This window comes from Vulpes lagopus, chromosome 2 (assembly GCF_018345385.1).
Source record: "Vulpes lagopus strain Blue_001 chromosome 2, ASM1834538v1, whole genome shotgun sequence".
NCBI lineage: Eukaryota > Metazoa > Chordata > Mammalia > Carnivora > Canidae > Vulpes > Vulpes lagopus.
Window position 1 is genome coordinate 59079330 of NC_054825.1, and position 21136 is coordinate 59100465.

A 21136-nucleotide genomic window follows, 5' to 3' on the forward strand; every position below is an offset into this window, starting at 1 on the left:
ACTAAAATTAGAAAAATCTCCTTTATACCTGAGATGCTCTGTTTAGTCTAAGAAGAGTCAAGGGCGGCAGGATAGCTGGATAGACTGGACGTTCACATGGCCGCAGGCACCGAGGGGGTAGTGGGCAGAGCTCTGGACAGGAAGCCGCAGCCACTTGCAGCAGCCCAAGGGGTTTAGTGAAGAGCCGTACTGGAGGGTAGGCAGTGTCGTGGGAACCTGCTGGGGCTGCTGAGGACACACAGACACAAGGCAGGAAGCCAGGACCACCTTCAGGACCAGAGGCATGAGGAGGAAGTATGGTCACCCAAGTCCTGTGGGAGCTGGAGTCATGAGGGACCCTTCACCCCGCCCACTCCACACCCCCACCACAGGAGCCACAGCCAAAAATGGTGCACCAAGCAGGGAATGGTAACAGAAGCATCCACCCCCATCTGCTCCTATTGGCTGACCCGACAGAGCGGCCACAGGGCATGGAGGGGCCCTGGGCCTGCAAGGATGGAGGACAGGGTAGAGAATGTATCTGAGGATGAAGGAAGAGCAGTGTAGGTCGCTTTCATGGTGAAGTACCCCTTTCTTGTAAAATGGGGACCCTGGTACTTGCTGTCAGCCTGCTGTCAGTCAAGAGAGATCACGTATAAGGACGCCGGGGTGGCTCAGCGGTTGAGCACCTGCCTTCGGCTCAGGGCGTGATCCTGGGCTCCTGGGTTGAGTCCTGCATCGGGCTCCTCGCAGGGAGCCTGCTTCTCCCTCTGCCTCTCTCTCTCTGTGTCTCTCATGGACAAATAAATAAAATCTTTTACAAAGAGAGATCATGTATAAACTCTGATCATAGGAGAACCCACTTTTAGGAACAAGGAATAAACAGGGAGTGTCTGTTTATTCTCAGTTAACTAACGCACTTTCCATTTTGCCTTTTTCTGCAAATGGGCAGACTGGGTTTCGTAGAACATTGCCATCTGCAGGCGCATGAATTCTCAGTGTTTACTGACTGACCCACTCCTGCTCTTCTAATTTCAGAAACCGGTTTTGGGAGTGAAATGCCACCAAATTCCACTTCCTCAAGCAGCTTCCCGCCACCATTCATCTTGGCTGTTTCTTGGTGGGCACAGAGCCAAGCTCTGGAGAAAACAAGGAGTCAAAATAATGGGAGAGTCAAGAGTCCTGTCGGGTGACACCATTTATTGAAAGGCAACCTTGCTTTATCCAGTTCACGTACATGGAGGTAGCTGCACACAAACGTCTCTTCCCCATGACAAATCAAAGCAATCAAACATACCCAAAAGCCGAAGCACAACAGAATAAGCCTCTTGCCTTTGTCAAATGACACTCCGAAGCAGGGGGGAAAAATTATAAAGGTATACGATGATTGTCTCCTCAGCATTGCATTTGGCCACATATTTGTTTATTAAATAAATTTTTTTTTCTTTTTAAGCTAGCTAAATATTCTTGAGTAGGGTTAGTTCTTAAAGCAATGAACAAAAATATGAGTATATAATAAAATCAAAGAATGATAGCATGTCAGAGCTGGAAAGGAAGGACCTTGCGCCCTGGTCCTCATTTATTCCAGGCAATCTTGGGCTCTGGGAGCACACGCCCCATCAAAGTCACCCCCTGTCAAAGTCACAGGGCAAGAAGAGTGAGGACTTAAAACATCTCTCAAGTCCCAGTCCAATGTTCTTCCCACCCCGCTACACTGCATGATGCCTCAGTGCCAGCACCATTCCCCGGCAGGATGATGCATTTAACGTTTGCAACGGCCCGTCCTTTACTGTAAGGATGCAACCCTTTTGAACAGTGACTTGTGTTCTCTTTCCGTTGGCATTTTTGCTTCTTGTAGCCAAGCCTCATAGCTACCACAAGGAACTGGCCGGAAACAGTGGCAGTGACTTTCTCACAAATCCAAGATAGACACTCACCCCCCCCCCCCAAAGTTCTTGCATCTTCCGATTTTCTCATCTCCCACCTGTAGTTATGAGTGGGCTGAGGCATTTTTAGGCAGAGTTCTTGGCAAATATCTAATGATAGTGGAACCAGCAGGGACAAGACTCTACTGAGGGTCCAAGAACCCCCCTGGGAATTCCAGTGAGTCAGGCTTGTTGTGTCCCCAGGAGGACAGAGGGGCTCCAGGGCTGGGTATGGAGGGGCTCAGCCTCTGCATCCATTTGTCATTGCCCCCTTTCCCCGAACCACACTCCGGGAGGGGATCTGGATCTCTTACGGAATATCCCACTGCCAAGGACTGCGTCTGACACATGGTGGATGCCTAATAACTGTTAAATGAATGAACAGTGAAAGGGAGGAATCTCTCCACACCTCAAATGAGTATGTAGAGGCAAGAACCACTCCAAGGCAGCAGAGGTGGAAGAGGGCTTGGCTCTTGTGGCTCCAGGAGCCTCATCAGGTGGGGAGGGAGGATGGTGACACCTGCCCATAAACCAGGCTGATCACTCTGAATCCTGTTTGGTGGGATTTGTGACCTGGGGTAGGCTGGGCACTGAAACTCCCTGCTCCTCATGGTAACTGCCACAGAGCTCTCTGGTCCAGGGGCTTCTCCTCTTAGGACACTTGGGGACACTGCCGACACAACTGAATACTATCACCTCGCCCCCCGTATACACACACACACACACATCCTACACGGTTCTCTCCCTGGCTGTGACCCAACTGAGCTGCCTGCTTTACACCCTGACCCTGACCCTGACCCTGACCTGTGGGGGCCCAGTGTGGCTGGACTAGGCCTCTGGACATACCTGGGAATAGTCAGAGAGGGAGGGGACACCAGGAAGGCCAGGAGGAAGGACCGGGATACTGCAGGACTGCAAGTTCCCAATTCCATGCTCCCTGTAATGCTGTCCCAGCAACGTGATCTCATCCCAGACCTCACCCGACCCCAGTTTTTTTGTGCCTGGTGCCGGCTGATGTCCCTCTGTCCCAGGAAGCTGGGAGGAGCCTTCCAGTCTGCACAGACACACCTCCTGTCTTTGATTTTTTTCCCCTCACTTTCCTGACATAAACTTGAACTCCAGCTCAATCTGCACCTTGTCTAAACATCCCCCAGCTTTCAAGATCTTCCCTTTCTTCCCTCCCCCCCACACCCTGCTTACTTCCTCTCTTCCCTCTCCCTGTGACCTCCTGGACACTGCCCACCCCTTCTTCACATGTACGTCCAGGAGCCTTGACCCAAGCCCTTCCACTCCTCACCCAGCAACCACTAGGCAGAGGAGGTTACTTGGAGGCCTGATGTGGATGGAGGGAGGAAAGGACCCATAAGAAATGACAGGAGGACCTCAACCCTCCAGAAACCACATCATTTGTCAAAAACTTTACTTAAAAGTCTCCCTACCCCACAACTGTGGGAAAGAAATTGCAGTTGATGACTGAGAACTGGTCTCAGCATGGTCCAGAAATTTTAACAAAATTCTAAATAAAATAAGTAACTGAGGGATAGTGGCCCCCATGGGGCCACAGACACATGCAACCTTCTGACTTTCTCTCCCTTCATAAGCTGTTCAAGACCACTTGCATTTCTCTCCTGAGGCTCAACTGTTCCTTGTCCCAACAATTCCTTTTCTCCATCTCTGATGTCGAAAGTAGTCTGCATTCTACTCTCTCATCTCTGTGTCTTAATACTTAAAATCTAGTAGCTACACGTTTTAAAAAATAGTAAGACAGATGTGTGTGTGGAGTTTACAAACAAGCCGCCCTACGAAGCTTCCGTAACATTCCACGATGGAGCAGCAGCAGCCCAGGAGAATCTGGATTAAAATATGTACAGTCTATACACCATCTCCTCCCCTGCACAAGGGCTATTAAATAACAACTAGCATTTTGGACCCTTTCCCTTGGCAACGGGAGGTAGGAGGGGGCAGGAGCACCCCTGCAAAGGGTGCCGGCGGACAGCTGTGCGGAACCGGGGCTTCCTCCTGCCAAATTATATTCTCCGAACCCCACGGTGAGTGGTGGCTCCTATGCGATGTGGAGGAAGGAATCGGCCTCTGCAAAGAAGAGGTGCACAGGGCTCCGGGGCTCCGGGTCTCTGGTCTCCGCTCCGCACAGACGCCACCTCTCCCGCTCCCCGCTGCGGGGCCCTGTGACATGTGACGGGCCACCGCCGCAGCCCCGGGACTCAGATCTGGCTGGTGGCAGCGCTGTCCTTGGGGAAGATGTAGCTCAGCGGCGCCTCGTGGAGGCTCCCCCCATCCGTACTGAGGTCATCATCGTCCGTGTCGTCCAGCACTTTGCTCGGCAGCTTCTTGAGTCTGCTGAGACAACAGGGGGCATGTGTCCGGGTCCTGGGCTGCAGCTGGTCTCTCAGGGGATGGCAGGAGGGTCTGGGGCTCCCCTCTCCCCACCCCGCTGGCTGGGACAGAAGCACGCGAACCGGTCAGTCTGCACCTGATGGTTCCATGAGCGACAGGGAACAAACTTGCCCATGGCAGCTGGCGAGAGGAGGGCTGGACAGGGCTGGGGCAAGCTCAGTAGTACCGATGCTTCCTTTGACCTCGAGCTATACTACGTCTCGTCAGGGCACCGTTATTGATCGAGTCTTAATTGATAAGCTTGGTATCTTGTTGACCATGGGTTGTTTGCATTCACTTTTTACAATATGACATTAATTATTTATCTTGATTACTGAGATTTTTGGTGCCCCCTTACATGGTGCACCCCAATGCCAGCCCCGGGGCCAGGTTCTTGATAGACAGGTCCTATTTACAGAATTCTCAACAGGGCTGGGGTCCCTGTCCATTTACAAGAGAACCACCCATGCTGCCAGCATTGTCAGCCTCTGAGAAAGGCTCAGCTCTATGGATGAATATGAAAACCAACCTCGCCCTGCACCCCAGGGACTCTAGGGCAGGGAAGTGACCCACTAACTCCAGGCCCCTTATGATCACGACAGGGGAGCTTTAGAAGCAGTTCTCTCCTGAGACCAGGTCCAAGACAGTCTAGTCTTTATGAGGGTATGAACCCAAACCTTATTGTATTTCTCCTTAAAAGCAGGAGTCTTAAGGGCTGGTCTAGGAGCTGCCCCCTCCAGGGTGGTATGAGCTAGGCCTCCTGCTCTGAGCTTGTTTCCCCTTATGGACAAGAGGGATGAAATCTGCCTGCCTGACATCAGGGGGCGGGGGGGGGGGGGGGGGGACGACACATGTGCGATCCTACTGAACATGTGTAGGGTGACCGAAGTGGACGTGGCCACTCTCATCTCTAGGATGGGGTAACCCCGAAAGGCGACAACAAGGAACCACTGCTGATGCTCAGACACCAGCAGTGAGAATGCCCTGACAGTGTCAAGCTCTCCTCAAATGTCAGGGGGATCATGGTCCTTGTGGGGCTACCACACTCGCCCACCTTAGATCCTTCTTCATGGAATTGAGTTGTCCCTGCAGCTGCTCATTCACATCCATCTGCTCCTCCAGCTCCCTCTGCAGCTTCTTTTTAGAACTTTCTAGTCTGTCGATCTCCTCCTCGGCCTCCTCTACTTGTCGTTTCATTGCCTTCAAGCGCAAGCTCAGCTGCATTGGGAGAGAAGGCAGGTTAAGTGCTGGCTGGTGGCCCAGCCCAGCTGGGATGGAAAAGAGTCCAGCACAGAGAGGTCAGCGGCCCAGCCACCATCTCCCCAGGCACCAAGAGGTGGCAAAGGGAGCAACCAGTCTCAGCTCTGGGGCTGAGGGCTGCTGAGCCCCCCACTAAAGTAGGCTAGAAAGGCCCCATTTTTCTATGATGTACCTGGGGAGAGGAGAAAACAGGAAGTCTCAGCCTCCACAACTGTATCACCCATTCACCCACCCGCCCGGGGCATAAAATCTCATCTGAGAAAGAGGGGCCCTCACCTGGTCCTTCTGATCAGTCAAAGACAGGTGCTCATCGTCCACTTGCATCACTAGCTCCTTCACCTTCCGCTCCAGCCGTCGGTTGCTGAGCTGGAGGCTGGCCCGGTCCCTGGAAGGGCAGGGGGAACAGAACCGAGGACTGTCTCATCCAGCCCCACAGGAGGCCCAGGCCAGGCTGTGGAGGAAGGGAAGCTCCAGCCAGGTGGCCTGGTCAGTTCGAAGCTTAGAGTTGGAGACATGCAGAACCCGGTTCAGGAGGAAAGGGCTACTCCCTGGACCAGTGAGGAAATGGAGGCTCTATCAAGGGCAGTGACTTGCCTGAGGCCACAGGGCCACCTGCCCTTAGTCCTTCCAGGCTTTACTTTGTACAGCAGAGGGTCCTTGGCTGCCAGAGCGTAAGCATTATGGGTCTATTCCAGGCTGCTCCAGCCCAGTCCCAAAGGCCTACTGAAAATGGATACGTATAATGCTGTCACCCCTTCTAGGAAGCTGAAGAGCCAGGAGTAATAACGGAGACCGGTCGAGCTCAACCTGGTGCTGGGCCTTGGGCCATGATCTTGGAGACAGCTGCAGAGAATCTGCTGAAAAGGACTGCGGCCCTCTGCTTCCAAGTGCCTTCCACCCACTGGGGGGGGGGGGGGGGGGGGGCGCTGCCCATTTCTGAGACAGCACTGGGCCTCTGCTCCAATACCTCTGGCTCCGGAATACAGACAACCCCTGCCTGTAATCGAGCTCAAACCTGAGAGCTTATGAGGCAGCCTGGCATGCTGAGGGGAGGAACAGTCAGCACAGTGGGGAAGCTGTGGACTAGGCGTGGAAGTCCTGCGCTAGTCCCACTGACCAATACTCAGCCCTGCGACCTTCCTCGAGTACTTGCTGGATGGTCTTGGTTTTCTCGTCTATTGTACTTTGTACTTACTCTACCTTCCTCACATGAAGGCTCGTGAGGACAGGAAGAGACACAAATGGGAAAGCGCTCTGTAGTGTGACCACGACTGCTCGCCAGGCCTCTGCACCACAGCTGGCCAGGCTCACCTCTCCTCGTTTTCCAGACGGTCCTCCAGCTCGGCGATCCTGGCCTCCATCTGCACCACCAGCCCCTCTTTGCTGGACCTGTAGGAGCCTTCCAGATGGATAATCCGGCTCTTTAAATCTTTGTTCTAGAATCAGACAGGGATGCTGTGAGGGGTTGTGGATCTGCCATGCTCTCCGTACAGGGTAGAGCCAGCAAGTGGACAACAACCACAGTAAGCCTGCCATCCGCACAGGATGCTGGGCCCCAGGGGACCTGGGGAAGCCAGGAATGTCTCCAGGAAAGGCCTTGCACTCAGCATCTGGCAGGCTAAGAAAAGAGATTCTAACACGTTCCCTTAAGAGCCCAGGTGAATTCTTTGGCTGTCACAGGACTCCTGGACATCAGGCAAACAGGCGTAGCCTTCTTCTTTTATAAACCTATGGGGAGGTGGGGACGGCAGGAGAAATAGGCTCCTTTGCCAATATCATATATGATATTCAATGAAGAATTTACATGAAAGGCATATAAAAGAATGATTCCAATAAGCTCTGTTGGCAACTCATGGCTCTTTTTCATTGCCTTTATGTCAAAACTTAGCCCTCTTAGGATCCAGAAGACACCACCTGCAATTCCCCTCCTCCCAACTGCTCAACTTCCAAGCAGATTTAATATGATTGGGAAAACCTCTCTGGAAAGGCATTCAGAACACCTCCAGCTCTCAGATGAGTTATGCCCCAGAGTTCTTGGGGTGCCATGCAAAGGCAACCCCGCCAAGGGGTCTAATCCAAAACCAGCCTCACCTGCCTCTCCAAGGAAATCTTGTCACACTCCAAGTCCTGCTTGAGAGCTCTTTCCTGCAGGAGCTCGCTCCTCATCTGCTCCATCTGTACCAAGCAGAACAAAGCCGAGTAGTTAGAGGGGCTGTCTCTACATCCTTCATGCTGAAATGGTCCGTGGGTACCAGATTCCAACCACCAAGCCAGCTCCTCTTCAGCACACAGTCTCCTCTCGGAGGCAGGAGCTGCTTCTTAGATACTCTTGGTTTCAACGATCATTGCAAAGACAATGATACAAACAACAGTAGTGGTCATAGCAAACCCTGCTGTCATTGGCTCAACTGGATACCCTGAAGTCCTAACCCTTAGTACCTAAGGTATGACTTTATTTGGAAATAGGGTTTTTCCAGAGGTAACCAAACTCAAGTGAGGTCATTAGGGTGAGCCCTAGTCCAACATGACTAGGGTCTTACAAAAAGGGGGAAATTTGGATACAGGGACAGACATGCACCCAAAAAAGGCAGCTGCATGAAGAGAGACACAGGGAGAATGTCATGTGAGGATGGAGGACTTTAGGGAGGCATTTATTGTCAGGGAGTGCTAAAGAGCCAGAACACTTCCAGGAGTCTGGAAGAAACAACAGAGAATTCTTCTACCAGTCCAAGGGGAGCATGGCTCTGCTGACACTTTAATTTCAGACATCTGGCCTCCAGAACTGTGAAAAAATACATTTCTGTTGTTCTAGGCCACCCCGTTGATGGTACTTTGTTACAGCAGCTCTAGAAAATTGGTATCACCTGCTCAGTACTCTACAAGCACCAACCTATCATGTCCCCACAACCACCCCAGGAAGTAGGTAATTCTATCTCTGCAGAAGGCACTGGGAGATGCTCATCAACTTGTATGGTGACCAACCATCCCAGCCAGCTCGCCCAGGACTGAGGATGTTCTCAGGATACAGGACTTCCAATGGCTGACACCGACTATCCGAGCAAATCCGGATGAATCCGTGATCCAGCTTGCTGGAGATCTACACAACTAGGAAGAGGGGAGCTAGTGTTCACGTGAGTTCCTGACTGCTACATGACCAAGTTCAAACTTCAGAAAAGGCTTCTACACTTAGCATATCACAGACGCTGCTAGATTTTCCCTTCGTGTGCCAGAAACAAAAGTCAGCAAGAACACTGGGCGGCTCCAGGTGACCTGGCAAAGGCTAAATGTTACTGAGGATTTCGTCTGTGTTAATAGGAAATGAGCCGAGCTGAGCAGTACCCAGAAAGAAATCCTGTGGCCTGCCTCTGTTCCAATCTCCAGCAGGCTTTCAGCTGCAGTGAACTGGGCCCCAGAGCCCGGTTCCCAGGACTGTCCAGCAGAGGGCAGCCTGAAGAGGCCGTAAGGACAGGGTGACCCAGTAAATAACACCACCCTACCTTCATAAGGTAGGGGTTCAGCCTGGGTAAGAGGTGCACCCAAGATACTCCCTGGATGCCCGGGGAGCACCTGTAACAGTCTCACCGGCCTGGTCTCCACTTGCATTTGCACCACTTGCACAAGTACCTGAATAAACGAAAAGCCCAGCCCTGCCCCACCTTCCGCCAGAAGAGCAGGACCTGGGGCGGCGGGGGGGGGGGGGGGGGGGGGGGGGGGTAGCTGGGGGTAGCCCTCCCCCCCTTCTGCCAGAAGAGCAGGAGCTGGGGCGGGGCCCAGAATAATAAGAGGAAGACTGTCCACCCTGGGTGGGGCTCCCATCTCCCACTAACCCTGCACCTGTGTGAGCACCGAATGACAGCAGCGAGGTATGGGTGGCCCAAGAGTGGGTGACCGGGAGTGCTGAGGAATAAGGCTGGGACTCTGCCCACAGGTGAGGAAGAACCTGTGTGATCGAAACCAAAAACATATTTTTGCATCTCTGAGCGCAGGCTTCTATGTCAGGGGGATTTAGAATTCGACAGCAGGGGACACTGATGCCTGGGGAGGTTATGCAGGTCACCGGAGAGAGCAGGACTAGAATCCAGACCAAGCCTACCCACATCCCACTACTCCATCTGCCCTGGCTCCCTGGACCAACCTGATGCAAAGGCTTCAAATGGATTTTGGGTTCAAATACAGTGGTCACGTAAAACACCAAGACCTGGGAAGAAGGCGATCTCCTCGGGACGCTCTTGTATGCAGCAGGGAAAAAATGCCAGCGATGCTAAGGGTCAGCGGCAGAGCACTGAGAATTCTCCCCGAGGCCGGCTCCCACCTGCCTGGGCCCAGAGCCCTCGAGAACCACCTGCAGAGGCCTTGGAATATTCCTGCAACTTCCGTCCGGGCACAAAGTGCACAGCTAACGAATGCAGGCTCACAGCCCCACCGCGCACAGGGCGTTGGCGTGGCTGGGCCGCGGGACTGCCACGTGCCTCCTGCAGGAGAGGTGGCCTTCACGCTGGGGGCAGAGGCCGGCACGTGACTGACGACACGGTCAAACTGTCACCGAGATGGGAAGTAACTACGCAGACGAGCAGCGGAGGCCTGGAGGCCCGGAGGCCCGGCTTCTCCTCGGGCCCTGAGTTCACTTCTGCGTGACCTCAGTCACCTCACCTCCGGGGGGCAGGCTCTCTTCTAAAACAAGGCACTGGAATGAGACAGCCTGCAAAAGCCCCTCGAGGTGGCCCGTCACCTAGTGAAAGCCCCTTCCAGCATCTCTTCCACCCTCGGGTGGCCGTGTGGCTCCCATCCTCAGGCCAGAGCAGCTGCCCACATCGCCCCAGACGCTGTGGGGTATCCCCGGAAAGGACCTGCACGCTCTTGCGTGGTGGGGAACAGCTGGTGTGGGAATGATGGGATCCTTTGTCCCTTCCTTCACACTACATTATCAGCCCAGGGCGCTGACAAAGTCAAGGAACCTGCCCTCCTTGTAGCCTCATGGGGGACAAATAAGCCCTATACCTGTGGTGCAACAGCAGTGTCAGAGCAGAGGCTTAGGGGGCCAGGGAGAAGACCCCTCAGCTGTGACCCACCTGAAAGGCCAGGGGGAGGCAGGGTAGAGAAAGGGGCAGGAGAGGGAACACAGCCTCCCAGACTAGTTTGAGAGGTAAGGAAGAGGATAGGGTGCCAGAGGAACGGAAGGGAATGGACTAGACACACCCAGGGGCCGGGGACAGGCAGGGTGAGAGAGACAGGGACAGGGAGCAGTCACACCGGGCCTGTGATAACACGGTCACAAAAGCAAACACCTGGGTTGCACTTACTAAGGGAAGGTTTGAGTTTTTGAGCATTTACAGTGCTGTCTTGTTCAGTCCTCACCCCCTGGAGGAGGTGGGCCCTGTAACGGCCCCCGGTACCCCTAGAGCCCAGGAGAGGCTGCAGACACAGGTGCGGAGGCTGGGTGCCACCAGCTGCAGCCCTGGGCCTGATGCGCTCCCCAAGGAGGACCCTATGAAGGATGAAGCAGCCCCAGAGCTGGGCCCTGGGGAGCACCCTCCTCCCATTAGGGGAGGCTGGGATGAAACCAGAATGCTGCTCTGTCCCCAATGCCAAGGGGGGTGAGGACTGAGGGAAGTCAGGGAGAAGGAAGTCTGGGGAGAACCCCGAGCTGGACAAGAAGTCCGCTCCGGAGGGTTCGGTGGAGAGGGGAACCCAACTGCGGAAACTGGGAAGACGCTGGGCGCGAAGAGGTGGGTGACGAGATGACAGCTACGACTGAAGGGCTGGGGACATGAAGGCCCGAAAGACAGTTCCAGTAGAGGGGCCCTGCACCTACTAGCAGGTGAGGGTGAGGATCACAGAGAAGGGGAAAGTAACAAACACTGGAGACTTGCAAGAAAGGAGCTGGACAGGGAGACTGCCCGAGTGTGGGGAGCAACAGGATGCAGGTCTGGCGCTGGGGGCAGCATGGAGTAAGAGAGAACTTTCTCTGAGCCTCTGAGAGAGAGCATAATGCAGGACTCAGGGGAGGCAGGCTCCTGGAACAGGCATGGGAGGGATGTAGGGATGCGAGCAAAGGGAAATTATTTCCCAAAAAGTGAGGGATAAGGAAAACCATGGGCTTGTAGAGAGAGAAAGAAATTTAGAAATTTTATTGCTATGAGGCATTAGGCTGCAAAATACCAAAAGAAAATCAAAGGCAGGAAGAGCAGAGGCACGGATGTAGTTGTCACTTATATATAGCACCTGCTTTTAGGGGGTCAGAGGGTGGCTTCTGCAGCTGTGCTCCAGGCCTCAGGACCGAGGAGGAAAAGGCCAAGATTAAAAGCCCCCGGTGACACGCACAGGGCGACTGCAAGTACACTGGGCATGTCTGGGCCCATCAATCCTCCTGCCACTCTCTGAGGCAGGTGTTATCACCCCGTTGGCCAGGTGGGAGGTTCAGGAAGGAAGCAGCCTTGGGATTCTAATTCAGGCTTTCTGGCTGAAAATCATTCACTCTTTCCTCTGTTCTCGGCAAACGTGGAAGACCCAGGTCTCTCAATGAAGGGCAAATTGCACTAGGAGAGAGCGTCCTGGTGAGGACTTGCACAGTGGAGTGAGGCCCATCAGCACCAGGGAGGGATTCAAGGCCCAGTAGGGGGCCCAGCGGTGCTGGGCCCAGACTGGGGGTTAGGAAAATCCCTAGGACTTAAAGAAGCCCAATTTTTTTTTTTTTTTTTTTTTTTTTTTTTTTTTTAGAAGCTAAGTGAATTTTTTTTCCTCTCCTGGAAACAAATCTACAGGAGCTTCCCCCAAGAGGAGGCAGTGGCAGGGGGTAGGCACACATGTCATTTTGTACCTTCCCTCAGCAGTAACATTTCTAACCACGTACATGTGCTATTTTTAATTTGTTAAAATCACAATGGAAGTTTCATACAAATAATTTTAGTTCCTAAAAATGACACTTGCATATAAATTCTGCAAATAAAGTCTTACTCAGAGTAGGTCCGTGAACAGCAAAATCCGACACAAACAGGTGGCACGTCATGTTAGTACCGTACAAAAACACCACAGATTTAGGCCCAATAAAATCGTTTTTGAAAAACACATGTACAGGGCAGCCCAGGTGGCTCAGCGGTTTAGCGGCTGCCTTCAGCCCAGGGTGTGATCCTGGAGACCTGGGATCGAGTCCCAAGTCGGGCTCCCTGCGTGGAGCCTGCTTCTTCCTCTGCCTGTGTCTCCGCCTTTCTCTCTTTCTCCGTTTCTCTCATGAATAAATAAATAAATAAAAATCTTTAAAACACACACACACAAAACAACCCCCCCCAAAACCTACATCCCCTCAAAAGATGGCTATTAAAATGGAAGTGTAAAATAAATCAGAGTAAAGAACAGGAAGGAATAACTGTACAATCACAAAACAACAGTTACTGTGACCAGGCCGTCCATTTTTCTTGAGTCTTTTGTAAACCAGGCCTTTTAGCAAGCTTGATAGGCTTCCTTCAATTCTTCAGAAAGGACAGCCTGACAGAAAATTCCAAAATAAATCCACTACATGGAGCTTTATGCAAGGAATACCATGTGAAGTGACAGACAATGCTCCCAAGGCTGGGTTGCACCATAAACCAGAAGTATTTTAGCTCTGCTCAATACAGTGATCCTTAGGACCAGCCCAATGACTTGAGAAAATTCTAAACCAGATCCTTCTTACCCTGAGCCCTCACTGGCAAGAAGAGAGAAGAGCCCTCGGGCTTGGCCAGCTTCCTCCTTTGGACCAGAGAAATAAATCTGAGGCTGGGAAAACATTTCTTTATGTAAGCTTACTGCTTTACATTCTGTTTACCCTTCAACTATACTAAATAGACCGAACAAAAACTTTCCAGTCAAATTAAAAACAGAACAGGAGCTGAAGGCAACAGTTTATCACAGCTGGATTGAAGGAATGCTAAACCCCAAGCATTCTGATCGGAAATAACAGTATCAGATTCCAGTGGGTTTTATGTCAGAGGCACCCAATGACCTGAGCCAGCTCTCAGGATTAGAAGCAGCTGCCTTCCGGGTTAATGAGAAGCCAGAGATATTTATGAGCACTAATAACAATATTTCACCCCATCACCTGTGTTTACCACTGGGCTGTGGAGGGCCTTGTGACCTACACTCCTAGCTAGTATTAAAAATACCAGGAAGATCCTTCAGCATAAGAGACAAACATCACTCCTAACCAACTATACACATTGGGTTTTGAGCCGCCCATATAGTCGGAGGCAGTTCTGAGACTGGGATCATTTCAAATAAAAGAAACCCCATTTTGATCTTTCAGTCACTGACTCCAAAGGAGCCCTATTTCCCAGTACCATATCCTGCTGGAGGCATCACCTGATGCAGACTGAGGAGCAGGTGTGAGCCAATAGCTTGGGAGCAGTTCCAAAAATGAATGCAGAGGTCCGCAACTTTATCCACTGAGATTTATTCTGTAGTTGCCATAGCAACAAGGAAGACTTAGCCCCTGGAATGGCCATAAAGCCACCCAAAGCTCTGGAGTTGGTATTTTTCCTCTTGTGTGCCAGCTGCCTACATGAGATGAATAGTCTTTCCACTGGGCTGGGTTATCTAGGCCTCCATGGCCAAGAAAACATCTTTCCATTTAGGCCCAGCCCTACTGTTAACTGTACTCAACCATCAGCAACCACATGCAGTGCCCAGTGAGGTAGAGCATCAGCCTGGATGACACATTTACAACACACCAATGCTGGGCCTCTCTTCCACTATATAAATCCTGGACTCACTGGACAGCCAAGAGACCATAAATTATCCATTTTAAGAGATACCAAGGCCTTATTTTTAACTTGGGAATGGAGGCCCCAAATGTATTTGAGGGGGCCCTTTACTAGTCTTAAGTCTGATGCTGGAATGATGGGAACAGGTGGGAGGCAGGAGGCTCTGGAGTCAAATCCTGGCTGCCCTTCCGATCTTTGGGATCCTAGGTGGTCACTTGCTCACAAGGCCTGAGCAATGCCAGGAAAACAATGCCAGGAAGCGTGCACAGCAGGGGGCACGGCATGTAGGGAATCCTCAGTAAAGATAGCAATTGTAAATGGATACGTGGTTTTGGAGGAAGGAGAGCAAAAGCGATTTTTCTGGACTTAAACAGACCAAGGCCCATAAAATACCCACTATTTAAATCAAGTTTCCTTCAGCTTACAGGGCAGGAACCATCCTGCATCAGGTGAAACCACACTTGCGTGAGAAAACAAATACTCCTCACCTCTGTGTTACAGAGTAAGACATCATTCTATCAGGTGTAAATTCATCCCTTCTTCATGTTAGCCAGATTTGGAAACAAAATTCAAACACCCAAAAATATTTGAAAAAAAAATTCCATTAGGATTTCCTGAACCCATCAGTCTGAAAAATTACATCCTGAGCATGTTGGAAAAGAACGACTAGGAACTCACAAATACTGTGCCCAGCATTTACTGAAAGTCAAATGTATGTACAATAAGGGGGAAAAAAAAACATACAAAGGATAGAATGTTTGATCTCATAACTGCCTTTCCTATTCTGTCCCTGGGAACAGCCCAGTTGACCTTCCTCCTCGTCTCCCCTTCTGCTGTCCTTACCCCCAATCCCATCATATTAATCTTCTAGAATACTGTGTTTGCTTCACTGCCTGCTCCACAACCTTCAATGGCTCCCCACTGCCTTCAGGATAGGGTCCATTCAATACCCTCAACCTGCCTCTCCAAACTTATCTATTATTCCCTTAAGGAAACCAGAAACCTGATCAAGTCACAGTAGTCCATTCATTGCTCCTCTAAATATCCTACTTCCCAATCCTTATTCACTTCATCCATTCTATCTAGGATTCCCCTCCCACTCCTTGGTTCATCTAAACCTTACCCTTTCTTTAAAAACTAGCTCCAGGTCCACCTTCCTCTAAGAACCCCCGCCATCACTCTTTCCCTCGTGAGCTGCCTGAATCCTGCACTTGGCATTTAGTATCTGTTGTTTTTTCTTAGTTATCCATTTTGAGGGACATCCTCCATCTCTTCAAACAGCACTCAAGGACAGGGACCATTTTCGATTTCTGCAGCCTTACCACAATGCTGTTCATCCACACAGTAGCAATCCATCACTTAGGAGCACCGGTAGAGAGAACACTCTCTGGGGGGTCAGGAGATGTAAGGCCAGCTCTGCAACTGACCACTTATGTGTGCTGGCCAGATTGGGGGGTGGGCAGGGCCTCAGATATCTTGTGCACTGCACGAAAAGTCTGGAGAGAGGCACTTGGAAGTCCTTGCCAGATCAAAGATTCTGTGAAAGGGGTTGGCTATTTGCTAATATTGCTGGAAACCCGCCCCCCCAGGCTTTTTTTTTTTTTTTTTTTTTAAGATTTTATGTGTTTATTTGAGAGAGAAAGAGAACATGAGAGAGAATACCAGCAGGGGGAGTGGCAGGCAGAGGGGGGAGGGATAAGCAGGCTCCCCACTGAGCAGAGAGCCCAAGGACGATGTGGGGCTGGATCCTGGGGGGGGGGGGGGGGGGCAGAAGAGAAGGGGTGTAAGCTTTGGAAGTTTCCCCTTTCTCTGAGTCTGGCAGGAAGGCAGTAGGCACATGGCCCTGTAAGTTAACCTAAGTGGATTAAAATTAGGGCCCACCTGGCTATACCCAGGGCCCTTCCTTGGAACTTTTACTTTAAGAGGCAAAAAGATAAGTCTCAGATTGACATCAGCATTGAGTAAGAATCAAATGCTGTCCTGTGAGACAAGTTTGGTCAGTTAGTTCTCTACGCCACCCTTCCTCACAAACCCAGATGCAGCAAAGGCCAGAAGAGAGGCCTTACCTTGGGAATTTTGTTTTTCTTGTTTTGGCAATTCCTACATCAGATGAACAGGATGCTCCTCTCCTCTACTGTGACAGACACCAGCCTTTACCTCCCTATGCCCTTCAAACTCAGGGAGGGCAGGGAGAAGAAAAGAAACAGAAGGGGAAAACAGGACGGACAGGGCTCACAGGCTAGAGGCTGTGGAACCCTCCCGTCAGGCACGCAGCTCAGACATCAGGAAGGATGGGGAATTAGAGGGACTCAAGACACTTGGTTAGACACAGCCTTGTCAGAACAGCTCAGTGCTGGAATTAGGAGAAAAGCCTCACTTTCACAGACTTTAGAGACTGTGCTCAGAGAGGCTGGGACTTTCCTGGAACTCCTGGAGCAGGAGGCAGGTCTGGGACTCGCAAGCCGGTGCTCTTCCCAGCAGACCGCCTTCGTTCCCTTGACCTCCTCCCTGGGCTTACTTCCAAGTTCTTGGCTCAAAGCCTCTTCAAACTTGGCCACACCATGGAAAACAGCTCTCTATACCTCAAGCATTCAGGTGAGAGGAGAAAGAAGGGCCCCAAAGAAATTGGTATGAGTGATCAGTTTTCTTCATGTTGGGCCATCACTTTCTGTTTCGGTGCGTCTGTTTTGTTTTTGGTGTAAAACATGGGGCCTGGGAGTCTGCTTTCCCTGCCCAGTTACTGACAGGATGACAGACTTTCCACCATTCCTTCCTGCGTAAGGCATGAGAGGCTTTAGCACAACAAATCTGTGGCCACTTCTACTATCGTGATGCTTAGCTGATCCTAATATGCCCCACAGCACTGTGGCGGCTCAGCCAAGCTGGCAGGAAGGCATCACCAAGCAGCTCTTATACCAGGGAAAGAACCTAACAAAATGCAGATTTTAGTAAGAATGTACAAATGCTCAAGCGTCAACGTTGGACAATCCAAAACTGTAAGTCAGGCACCATTTCCTGGGCATGAGGTTTTCATGAAAGTCTTTCCCTACAGTTTCTGCAGCAGAAGCTGGCTTGGCTGCCACCTTGGAGTGGGATGACACTAGCACAGCTTTGGAACATGCTGATGGCAGAAAGGTGGGGCAGGTGCCTAAGTAGAAGAGTGACCAGAGGAAAGAGCTTCTTTGGATACAGAAAATTTTGCCCAAATTAACTTGCATTTCAGATTTTTAATTTTAATCTTTCATACAGATAATTTCCTCAGTTGTATTCAGCATCATTCAAGGCTTTTAGGTTTTATTTGCATTGTTTAATTAAGAAAGTAGCCAAAGTAAATCAAAAGGCGAGGGGCTTTCTAGATGTCTATGTATGGTTTCTCCCATACCATTTTCAGAAGGGCAGCATACAACTAAGTTGTCATTGAAAGTACATCCCTTCAGAGGTTTCTACAGGTGTCCACAGGTATCATGTAAATGAAAGAGACTCAGATTAGTGAATATAGGTTCTCCTCAAAACTGCCACTGCATCTTCTGCATCCTGTCCCATAGTGTTTCCACATTTGATCTGTCAAATGGTTTGGGCATGACAACCAGTTAAAGGAACCACTGCTTTCTAGTGATAGGACTCCCTATCCCCAGGATATAACCTAGCCACTCTAAACTTTTTTTTTCTTATTAAAAAATGCAAACAAAATTCAAAAACTTTGGGATTACATGGAGTGTCCTTTGGGAAATTAGTTCTATTATCTACAGTGTGAGGACAGCCAGAAACGTCGCTGGCTGCTTCCCAATGTTGCTGTACAGATCGAAGAGAAGTGGAATTCCTTACCTTTGAAAGTTGCAAAAAGCATTCACTTGCAAGGGCTGCTATTGCATTGTGAATGCTTCATAAGTGTCTGTATTGCTATTTAGCTTGTAAAGTTCTTAAAGGAAACGTCTGCATCATATCATTCATTTTCCATGGCACCAGCTACCAAATTTCACACAACTGTTTATTGGACTAATGATTCTTAGAGCCTCTGCTCTAAAAGCACTTCACCTATCATGGCTAATGGATTGTTATCCACAACCACTCTGGAAGCTTCCACATTGTGTGCTTTATGTTATATATTATACCTCCCTCTTTATGGCTTACTATGGCGGACACTACTCAATCTTCCATCATGTCTATAAGGCAAGAACTTTTTTCGCTCCTCTAGCTGAATCCTTGGGTTTCACCTCCCACGTCTCCTTATCCATGAAGGACAATCCATTCATCGTTCAATTACAGACAGTACCTGTTCCCTGCTCCGAGTGATCCTCTCCGAGAGCAAATCTGAGTTATTTCTTTCTTCTTCCAGTTCCATCTCCAGCTGAGACACCTTGTCCTAATAAAAGAGGAAGACACAAACACAGCCCTATTGGACTTGCACTGACCCAAGTTGAATGCAAGGACGGCCCTCGGAAAAGCAAACCTCAAAGGCAGATCAAAGCTGAGTATCATGAGAATTTGAATATTATGAGAGACAAGGATGATCTACTTGTCATACTGCCATGCTGTATTGCTCTCATAATGTAAGATGTAATTGTGCATTTCAGAGATACATGAAAGGAGAAAAAAATATTACCCCGAACCCTAACATAAGCCCTAAGGAAATTTTAGCCTGTTTCCTTCACATCTTTTTCCCCCCTTATGAATCAATAAATTCACAAAGATCTACCTAAGCCTAAGGTCTCTAAGTTATCTGTTAAAAGGCAATGCGGGAGCTCACACATCATCCAAGACACACTTCTCTAAAAATTCCAAGCTCTACAATGTTTTCCCTCCCTTCTGCTCAGAGTTTCCAAGAGCCATGCAGGAATAAAGGTCATGATGTACTACTGCACCTGTCTGCTTTTCATTTTCTTTTTTAAAAATATTTATTCATTTGAGAGAGAGAGAGAATACGAGCAGGGTATGGGGGTAAGGGAGTAGCAGACTACCCCATGGAGCAGGGAGCCCAATGTGGGGCTCAATCCCAGAACCCTGGGATCATGATCTGAGCCAAAGGCAGCCGCTTAACCAACTGAGCCACCCAGGTGCCCCACGTGCCTGCTCTTCTAGGCCACCTCATACACTTTGCACTGTGCAGTCCCAAATCTGTACCAGAGTAACATGGAGACAGCAGTGACCCTTTCTGCTAAACCAATCCATACAAAAGAATTGTCATTTCTGTCTTCCTTGCTGGCTCATTTAACACCACTGAGTGCTGAGAGAAAGGCATTTCAAAGTAGCTGCATGTATGAAAAAAGAGGCTTCTGACACAAACCACCCTACCTAGAAACAGGGGCTTGTGAGGCTTGCACACGTTTCTCCTGTCACTAGCCAATTTGTCATATGTCTGGATTAGCTCAGCACCACACTTACTAAAAAGCAATCAGCATTATGAGTTTTTAAACACGAGTCTGCAGCATCTGTACATAAACACTGTCTCTGCAATTGTCAAAGTGGGCTGACAAGCTATGGATGCCTCTGCAAAGGCCAAAATTCAGACTTTCAGAACTCCTGTGAATGAGTACATGTCTGTGAATGCCTTCCCTGTGAATGTTGGTGAACGAAATCTCCAAGGAGCCCAGAAAGCTCTCTCCCATGAGCTGAGAAGTCCTTTGCCTCTGCAAAGGCCAACGAGGAACAGAGCACTGGGTTCTGCACCGAACCTCCTGTTTGTTCAGTGGTCCCTGACTCCTCCAGGGCCAGTTCTTCTCTGGTCAGAAATCACAGAGGGTGCTGCATTTACATAAAACAGCCACCTGAGTTTCTGAGTTTACAGAAAATGCCCATTGTTGAGAGAGCTCTTGAGTCCTGAGAATTAATTTGTTAAGTGCTAGTGAAGGAACGGGCAAGATATTAGTCACAGCAAGATAGTCCTGCCAGCTGCCTCTGAGGGGAGGACACACTCCTCCAGCAAGCTGCTCAGTGGTAGGGCCTTGAGAGCTATTCATTTTGTCATTAATGGAGAAATATCTAAAATAGTACACATGGGCAAAAGAAACTCAGCTATGTCACTGCTTCTAACCCTTGAGTTGGCAAAAGGAAATGTTCTTTTCAGTGAGAAAGATTCTGGAAGGAGATGACAACCCAATGTTTAGCTAAAATCACCTCCTCACAGGGTGTGGAGGTGATTTCACCTCTCTTCCTGCCTAATATCTGCAGTATTCAAAACCAACCACGAGGATTCTGGGGGCCAGGTCAGGGGTCATTACACCAAAGGTTCTCACGCCACTGCCTGACACGACTTCAGCTTGCTTTGAACCAGATTGTTTGGGTCCTTGAAAAATCACTTCCTAGTTAACTGGGTTGACCTTAGCTTGCCTTAAAATGACCCCCTCTAATGAGATCAGAACCAGGACAATAGCAAGATATACAGCAATCCTACAAAAGAACAATAAAACCGTAACCAGGTTATTCTAGCGTCTAAAAAGGCCCATCTAATAAAATCTTTAATAGTTGAAACATCACCCTCTAGATGGAAACTGCAAGTAAGTCCCCTGGAGGTTTTAAAAGTTATTTCTATTTATTTGCAAAATTGAATCAGAAATTCCATTGATTTTAAATTCAAACTACCTTTCCCTATCCCTGAGCACAGTTTTTAATCAAAACTTTGACAATTTTAACTTCTCCCATTGGTCTGGGGCTGATTCTCTCCTTCTCTAAGTTTCATTGGAATATGGGCTGTGTGTGTGTTTGGGGGGCACAGTGTTCTGGTTTGGGGCTGGTTTTGTTCTTGAGGATTATTCTTTTTTTTTTTTAAGATTATTCTTTTTTATACTCTCAGGCAAGCTGATGTTAAGGTTACTCCTATCCTGCTCAATAGCTTGTTCATGTTTA

The 21136-nt window shown here is 49.8% G+C and overlaps 1 protein-coding gene across 5 annotated transcripts in view; it reads right to left on the bottom strand.

Annotated features, from left to right (window-relative positions):
* Positions 1–1164: 1164 nt before the first annotated feature.
* CGNL1 (cingulin like 1) overlaps positions 1165–21136 on the bottom strand; it is a 162894-nt gene continuing 142922 nt past the window's right edge. For all 5 annotated transcript variants that reach the window (XM_041744748.1, XM_041744750.1, XM_041744751.1 and 2 more), the window contains 6 exons: positions 18567–18656; positions 7650–7733; positions 6870–6994; positions 5835–5943; positions 5353–5516; positions 1165–4259 (listed from right to left, as the gene is read on the bottom strand). In XM_041744748.1, coding sequence (XP_041600682.1) covers positions 4127–4259; positions 5353–5516; positions 5835–5943; positions 6870–6994; positions 7650–7733; positions 18567–18656 — 705 coding nt within the window. In that variant the 3' untranslated portion in view covers positions 1165–4126. The remainder of the gene's footprint in view (positions 4260–5352; positions 5517–5834; positions 5944–6869; positions 6995–7649; positions 7734–18566; positions 18657–21136) is intronic.